This window comes from Hippocampus comes, unplaced genomic scaffold (assembly GCF_001891065.2).
Source record: "Hippocampus comes isolate QL1 unplaced genomic scaffold, H_comes_QL1_v1.1 scaffold203, whole genome shotgun sequence".
Lineage (NCBI taxonomy): Eukaryota > Metazoa > Chordata > Actinopteri > Syngnathiformes > Syngnathidae > Hippocampus > Hippocampus comes.
In genome coordinates, this window is record NW_017805993.1 from 68157 (window position 1) to 76466 (window position 8310).

An 8310-nucleotide genomic window follows, 5' to 3' on the forward strand; every position below is an offset into this window, starting at 1 on the left:
ATGTCATATGTTCACTTTTGAGAGCGAGAGAGAGAGAGAGAGAGAGAGAGAGAGAGACAGAGTATTTGTAGGTATATAGATAATACAGCTTAAAGCTTTATTTTCTTACGTTTCACTTGTTTTTGCTCGACTAACTTGACCGATGACACTAAAGAAATAACCGAAAAAGATAAATTTATTTACACTGCATTCGGGGTTACGTTGTATGTTCTCTCGAGACGAAAAGCGAGAATAAGATTGTCCTTCGTCGTTGCCGTACTAAGTCACGTGACGTTTCAACATGGCGTCTCACGACGTCCACGTCCGAATATGCGAGCAAGAAATATTAAAATATGACCTGGAAGTCAAGGCTCTCATTCAGGTGCGAATTTTGAGTTAGCGTTATTAATTGGGGTCGTGTCAGAATATGGTTGGTCTCTGATCTTTTCATTTCAGGGAAATGTTTTTGTGAAGTAATATTGTGCGACTGTATGATGACGAGTTAACTACGTGGGGGGAAAAGCATATATAATGTGGACAACTACCTATTATTTCAACTGTAAAGGGCTTTGTTTTTTTTAATTGGGAATTATTTCTGCTTTTAGTTTCGTGAAACAGCTCATCTAAATCGACAGCGACAACGAAATATTCCAGAACGATTAAAACGTTCCCTATAAATTGTACCAGTAATCTTATGATCCTGTTATTATAAATTAATTGGTTGCCCCAGCTTGATAACATTCAAAGAGGAATGAATGGGATGTGTGATATTCGGCAGTTCTGAGGCTGTTCGAATTTCGACACCGGCTTTACTGTGTGAGTTTTGCATGTTCTCCCCCCATACAACTTGTGTGGGTTTAACTTAAACGAGAACGCTAAATTCTCCATAGGTGGTAGTGAGAGTGTGAACGGTTGTTTGATCGGATGTGCCGACTCATCTGTGCAGGTTGCCCTTGACACATTGCCTCGATTGTGGCCTTATAACTTATCCCCTCATAAACTGCTGAGAAAATTTACTTGAAGTTTTTTACTTTGAAGCGTTTGAGCGAATGTGGGGCTGAGAGAGGGCAGGGCAGCATGAGCTACGCCACGGGGTCAGAAGCGCCATAAAAGGGCATGCAAATCAGGAATTTAACTCCCACACGCACGAGTTTACTGTCATTAAAACAATTAGGTTATTTTTTCACATGTTGTTGCAGGAAAGAAAATGGAACGATGGATGCCTGGGATCGATCTATCCCTTACTGTTATTTAATAATGAACCCTTGTCCGCTGTTCTATTATAGCATGAGGCTGTATTCTTTTGCTGACAACAAAATGCCATTTGTCACGTTCTACCAGGATATTAACGAGTGCAGAGGTCCTCAAAGCAAGTTGACAGAACTCAACGCCGACGTGAAGAAGAGTTTTCACAATCTACGATTGCGCATACAAGTGAGAAGTTCATAAAACACACACTATTTGCATGTTCCATGTCATTATGTTTCATTGTCTCCGTGGCAGGATTTAGAGCAGATGGCGATGGAGCAGGACAAAGAGTCCGACAAGCTGGCCTTGATCAGTCAGGTAGAAGGACACAGGAAACAGATGCTGAGGTAACGTTTTTGTCCAACTGAAATATCTATCCAGGCTATTGTTGAATTACCACACACTACTGCCACATTGCAAAAATATGAATGGTAAGTTAAATGAAGGCACTAAATTGTCCAAGCATGCGTGTGAGTGGAAATGCTTGTTATCCTATGTGTGCCCTGCTGGCGACCAGTCCAGGGTGCACCGTGTTTCTTAGATAGGCATCAGCTCACGTGCATCCCTAATGGGAACAATCCATCCATCCATTTTCTAATCCGCTTATCCTCACAAGTGTCGCGGAAGGTGCTGGAGCCTATCCCAGCTGTTTTTGGGCAGTAGGTGGGGGACACCCCGAACTGGTTGCCAGCCAATTGCAGGGCACACAGAGAGGAACAGCCATCCGGGCTCACATTCACACCTAGGGACAATTTAGAGTGTTCAATCAGCCTGCCATGCATGTTTTTGGAGTGTGGGAGGAAACCAGAGTACCCGGAAAAAACCCACGCAGGCACGGGGAGAACATGCAAACTCCACACATGAAGGCCAGAGCCGAAACATGCACCTCTGCACTGTGAGGCCAATGTGCTAAACCAGTCGACCATTGGGCCACCCTGTTATTATTATTAGTAATTTTTATTATTAAGGAAAAGAGTATATGCATAGGGGCAATCACTACAGAAAATTAAAGAATGGAATTTTTATCACTTTTCTGCCCCAGTGCAAACCTTCCAATGGCCATGTCCTGAAAGAACTTTGGTGTGTGCGTTTTTTTTTTTTTTTGGCAGCAATCAGACTACCTGGAGGAAGTCCAACCTGGCCAGCAAATTGTCAATAGACAATATGGAGAAGCAGGCGCTGCTTAATGGAGCTGATAGTGGAGTAAGACAGAGGTGAGGGGACAGTGTGTCACTTTCAGAAAACCTATCGGAGTCGGGTTTCAGCTGGAGCACATTGAAACTCGTACAGCGGCACCACAATCCATTCCACCGACTGAGCTCCAGTTTGTTGCTCGTCAACACCAAATTTGTGTCACAGCAATTAATGGACTTCAAATGGGTCTTTTTATACTGCACAGACAGTGTTTGAAGTATTATTTCAACAGTCTGTCATATTGGTGTAGAAATAAGTTTGACACTCCGTCATGAGAGAAAATAACAGTAAAACAAAATGACTGACCTTTGAGGACATGTGATGTAGGTTTTGTGTCCATGCATGTGAAGAAGGCATAACAAAGCAACGTTTTTTTTTTTTTTTTAAGTCATTCACTGTCAGATAAATGGAAAAAAGTTTACAGTTGTATAATGGCTTCTTACTGTTCGAGCGAATCTCTTCGCATTAAAATGGTGCCGTCTACATTCCGTTGTTCGTTTGTTTATCTAAATACTGGAGGGTCCTCGGTTTGTGAGGGTTCTGTTTTTATTTCTTTGTTTTGCACTTATGGATTCGAAGTGTTTTTTTTTTTTCAAACAAATACTGCATTTACGGTCATTATGATGTTTAATGCATTGGCCTACGTTCAAATCATGGTTTCACGGACACAATTTCCTTTTCTTATCGTATTATTCAGGAAGACCACCAAAGAAGGTCTGGCCCAGACATCCACAGACATTACAAAAAATCTGATGAGCATCAGTCGAATGATGGCCCAACAGGTTAATCAGAGCGAGGAGACGATCACGACACTAGGTTGGACTGAGTTTATTTGTATTTTTTTTTCTGGTTAATGATGTGTATTAAGTATCGAATTCCTGGACTTTGAGCCAATTGGTTTGCATTGTATTCAAATATTCGCTTCTGCCGTTTCTAGCAACTTCATCCAGGACCATCCAAGAGACCAACGATGAATTTAAAACCATGACTGGGACCATTCAACTGGGGAGGAAACTCATTACCAAGTACAACCGCAGGGAGCTGACTGATAAACTGCTCATCTTCCTCGCGCTGGCCCTCTTCCTCGCCACAGTGCTCTACATACTCAAGAAAAGACTCTTTCCTTTCTTTTGAGCTGTACGCGCCATGAAGGCATTCAATACTTCTCCCCAAGTGAGCACAAAACAATTTCCAACATGCTGCGTGCTGCGTTACCTCGCCGCAGCAAAAAAGGGTGAACTTGTTGCCTAATGTGCATCTTAACCCATAAGAGCCCACGGTGACACCAGTGTAACAAACAGTTTGAACTCCCCAGTATCTTTTTTCAAAACTTTTTGTCTGATTTTAACCCATCAAAACCTTTTGGAAAAATGGGTCTGGGCTCTTATGGGTTAAGCTTCTGTATGTGCAATCTGTTCTCTCAAGTCGTGCCAACATAAACCACTGGTGGTACAAAATCCACAACTGTACTTGAAAGCTAACGAAAGATTCATAAAATACGGGAAATGAAAACAAGAATAACCCTAACGTTATCAATTGTTTGAAAAATGAATCATTCAAAAAGTAACACCGATTTCCGAGCCATGATGTTCATGCGACAGCGAAGATCCTTCAGTTTCTCTCTTTCATGGGTCTTGTTGAAATTTCAAACACAATCTTCCTCCTGTTGCACTGCATGGCTCACATTGCACCTGTTACTCCAGCAAATTGAAAAAGCGCACATATCTTTGTCTCCGTGAGCGTACGTGAATGGCCGAGACAGAGCAGCACACATCCCTGTCTTTCTTCAGATAAGATCCGGAAAAGTAAACTCTGTCCTGACCGTTTTTCCCCTCTCCAATGTGGCTAGAGGGTGATGGTGGAAGATATTTTTGGTGTGTGGGGATTTGTTATCTGACGTTGCCTTTTCACCACCTCGTAGGAGAGCGTGTCCAGAGGAGCTGTGTGACCTCGTCGCAGCAGGCTCACATTGCCGTCATTTGAGATTTACTCGTATTTATTTGAGAGATAGTCACTCTGTATATGGACGGTCGAGATGTGTCATGGAGTTATTGAATGTGGGAAGATACACAAAGGAGGCGACTAAGTGTCATTCAGTGATGTAAAGTGGAAGCAGTTGGTTTCCCTGCGTCTTCCAACATGTTCCTATAAAGGTTCACTTTGACAGAGCATCTGGTTGTCTGAACTGTTTTTCTTACAAGATAGTGCTGAGAGTGAGAAAGAAACGCCGAACCAATCTAAAAAAGGGCAACTTATTGGCATTTCCGGAATGAGCAAAGACAAATACTTTTTCCAAGAATTACATGACTAACTTTTCTTAAACCTCATCTGAGTGAGGTTTTAACTTTTATTGCACTGCAACTCTATAATGCGTTTTTGTATAAAAGCTGTTACATTTTCATATGATCCTATTTAAATCTTACCCCCTCACAATTAAAATCTTGTGCCGTTAGGTACAATACATATTTTACATCTTTACTAGAGCTGTCCAGAAAGAACTTGAATCACGTTTTAGGTTTTGCTTTTTGTAGTTTTTGGGATAAGAGAGTCAAAGTCTGTCCTTTATGAAAGTACGACTCAAGGACATGTAGTGTACAGCCACGCATCCCTGCACCGGCTGCAGCCATTCAACAAGTTGAGTGAGTGTACATGTGGCTGACAGCAGGCTGTAAAATATGTAAACTACGAACAACCTTTTAACCTTATTTAAGCACATTGAATGAAGCCTCATAATAGCCACTTGAACATTTTAACTCGACACAAGCCATGTGTATGAAGGCTGAGCGTGGACACTTCCTTCTTAGTCCAATGGATGGATCCTTTTGTCTTGACATACAAGTGATTTTTTTTTTCAAGAGTAATTTTATAATCCGCCTAGCAGGAAAAAAAAATGACAATACCTTGAATGGGATATTACGCCCATCATAGCACTGAGACCAACGTACGACATTAAAACCAGCTGGGATGTGTTTCTAATATTTTAGTTGCCTCATTTTACTTCATGGGAGAGTCAATTGCTGTTTGTTTGATAAAGTGCAGTTCGACACCTCTACGCAATAATAAGCAGCACGTGGCTTATCGGTTCACTTATTTCTTCCTTTGAATATTTTTACACAGCACGATCGAAAAACGTGTCAGATCGACAAGTATCACATTTGTGTGCTTTGTATTTCATTTTATTAATTTATCATTAAGGTTTGCTCTCATGCCACAACAACCCACGCCAATATCTTGTGTCACAAACAGGCATCGTTAAATATCCAAACAAATGAAAGAAAACGTTTCGACCCACGACTAATAATACTACTGCATGCCTTCTGTAGGTATAAACCAATTACCAAGTCCTAATGCCGTGTAGCGAGGTTCCGCTGTTGGACGTGGGGAAGGTGGGTTGCACGTTGTTGAGCTCCCCGTGCACGCCGAAGTTCACGTAATTCCCGTTACTGGACGATCCCGTTTGCATGGCGGCTGCCGGATAATTGCACGCATAGTTTGTGCCGCAGGCGCTGTTGGCGTAGCCGCTAAACTGCGGGTAGTTGTTGTAGGCGAAGTGGTTGACGTGAGCCACGCAGTAGGGCGGGTTGCACGGACTCGCCTCGGCCGCTACGCAAGGTTTGCCGTCCCGCACCAGCACCGGGACCGACACCCTCCTGGGGGGCGGCGGGAGGGACACCATTTCCAGGCTCTGATCCTGCCTCTGCCGCTTGCACTTGTATCTTCGGTTCTGGAACCAGATCTTCACCTGCGTCGGGGTGAGCTTGAGGACCCCCGCCAGGTGGTCTCTCTCCGGGGCGGACAGGTACCTCTGCTGCTTGAAGCGGCGCTCCAGCTCGTACACCTGCGCCTGGGAGAAGAGGATCCGCGGCTTACGGCGTCTGCGGCCCTTCGGTCGGTTCGGATCGTCGGGTTTCGTGCCCTCTGCGGCTTCGGCGGGAGGACTCAACTCCTCTGATTAGAAAAGAACACACACAAAAAGAAGCCCGTTCGTTGATAGTAATAATAATAATAAGAAGAAGAAAAGGTAGAAAAAGAATGATAATGACAAAATAAGCGGTTCAAAAGGATGGGATGGACAGATGGACGGATGGATGAATGGATGGATGGATCGATCGATAAGAAGAATTGCACATAACCTGTATTTTTGTGGATTACCATCCATTGTCTGCATAGATGAAAAAAATCAAACAAATACATGGGAAAATATCGGCCAAAAAAGTATTGGATGACAAAAAATAGAAAATAATTTTAAATATAATTAGTCTGTTTTGTAACGTTTTTCACCAGCAATTGCTGCGATTTTCGGCTTGTCCTACAAAATGTATGACATGAAAAGTGTTCATGTTTATTATTATTATTATTATTATTATTATTATTATTATTATTAATAATAATAATAATAATAAAATTTTTTTGTTGTTGTTGTTAACATTACCATTATGATCCAGATCTGGAAGAAAAACGAGACCATGCATTGCAAGTTTAAACATTGGGCTAAAAGTAGAGAAATGTTTGGAGCCAATGCTGCTTGCTGTGCTTATGTCATTGTCGTTTACAAAAAAAAAAAAAAAAGACCTTGTCTTACCACGAGAGGTCTTTTTTCATTTCAAAGATTTGTTGGCATCAAATGCTAATTTTGTAGAGGTCTCTTTTTTTCCCACGGAACTGCATGTTGTAGCAAATTTGTTGAACAAGTTCAGCGGGTTCAGGTTACTTTATTGGTGTAAGGGTTCCACTAAACATTAGATTCAGAGGATTGTCACTATGCTGTGTATTTTTTCTTTACGTTTTTATGACGTTGTCTTGACTTTCATAGTATTGAATTGCACTTTTTGTGAAAAGTCACCTACATTTGACCTCTTGCATTATTCACTTACTCGTAGCCAAGAATCTTGAAAAAAACATGAGATGTTTTATACTAAGCTACGCTTTGTTTAATTTGTGCAACATATCCTTGTTTTTTTGTTTTTTGTTTTGTTTTGTTTTTAATCACGAACTCACCTTTTGCATGTTTGTCACCGAACAGGCCTGACGCTCCCTCCTTCACTCCGTCCATCTGCGTCAGTGGTTTTCCGTAAACGGCCGCAGTGAATTTGGGGTCCTGATGGTGGAGATCCTCGTCAAACAGCGGGACCCCCGTGGACATGTCCCGCAGAGGCTCGTGCTTGAGACGGCCCAGCAAACAGCAGGAGGAGGTTGGGGTGGAGGTGGTGGTGGGCGCGCTGCAGCAATCCATGCGAGAAGAAAGCTCCAAAGAAGACATGAGTTCATGGCTGTGCTCCAGGTTTAATATATCCTTGACAGAGAATGGAGTGGACGTGCTGGGGCTCGGAAACATCGCCAGCAGCTGTTAAACTGTCATGCGGAAGCAACGCGAAGACGACAAGTGTCCTTATTCGTCCCGGCAAATGTTTACCCGATTCAAGTATTGCTTTGGTATACCACACACAGGTCCTCGGTGAAATCTTCAGTCATTTTGAACGACAAAGGCAAGACACCTTTTTTTTTCTTGGCCTCTCTCTCTTGCTCGCTCGCTCGCTTTCGTGCGTAATGACGCACGAAGAGTGTGGGAGTGGGCAAGAGGGGGGCCATGGGGAACCTTTTCAGCTTGGTCCCTGTGGTGTAATTCCAACTGACACGATTGAGCTCTGACACATGTTGGGCCCTGTGTTGTCATCCACTGCAAACCAAGTGAAACGCTTTACAATAAACTGCGCCACTCAACAGATCATTTATGAGGTAGGCCGATACACATGCACACGTTGTTGGCATTCCAAGTAAGGGTTGAAATAAATAGTCTGCCTTAACAAAAAACAGCGATAATGACACAGATATTCACTCACCAATGCGTTTATTGTTGTGGGTGTTAATTTCTGAATTTATGACGGAGGA

At 42.7% G+C, this 8310-nt stretch overlaps 2 protein-coding genes across 2 annotated transcripts in view; one reads left to right on the top strand and one right to left on the bottom strand.

The window, feature by feature from the left end:
* Window positions 1-247: 247 nt before the first annotated feature.
* bnip1a (BCL2 interacting protein 1a) lies at window positions 248-3647 on the top strand. Its single transcript, XM_019892262.1, has 6 exons — window positions 248-361; window positions 1321-1413; window positions 1483-1574; window positions 2337-2441; window positions 3119-3237; window positions 3359-3647. The coding sequence occupies exons 1-6, from the start codon at window positions 281-283 to the stop codon at window positions 3553-3555; spliced, it is 687 nt and encodes a 228-aa protein (XP_019747821.1). The 5' UTR covers window positions 248-280; the 3' UTR covers window positions 3556-3647.
* A 1302-nt stretch (window positions 3648-4949) lies between these two features.
* Window positions 4950-8310, bottom strand: part of nkx2.5 (NK2 homeobox 5) — a 3518-nt gene continuing 157 nt past the window's right edge. The window contains exons 1-2 of the mRNA XM_019892261.1: window positions 7420-8310; window positions 4950-6369 (exon numbers count right to left, since the gene is read on the bottom strand). The exon at window positions 7420-8310 is cut by the window's right edge and continues 157 nt beyond it. Coding sequence (XP_019747820.1) covers window positions 5756-6369; window positions 7420-7756 — 951 coding nt within the window. The 5' untranslated portion in view covers window positions 7757-8310 and the 3' untranslated portion in view covers window positions 4950-5755. The remainder of the gene's footprint in view (window positions 6370-7419) is intronic.

Bases quoted from the DNA above. Each gene is read 5' to 3' on its own strand.
- bnip1a (XM_019892262.1), top strand. From the start codon at position 281: ATGGCGTCTCACGACGTCCACGTCCGAATATGCGAGCAAGAAATATTA. The intron at 362-1,320 runs GTGCGAATTTTG...ACGTTCTACCAG, and splicing joins AAGTCAAGGCTCTCATTCAG to GATATTAACGAGTGCAGAGG. The intron at 1,414-1,482 runs GTGAGAAGTTCA...TCTCCGTGGCAG, and splicing joins ATCTACGATTGCGCATACAA to GATTTAGAGCAGATGGCGAT.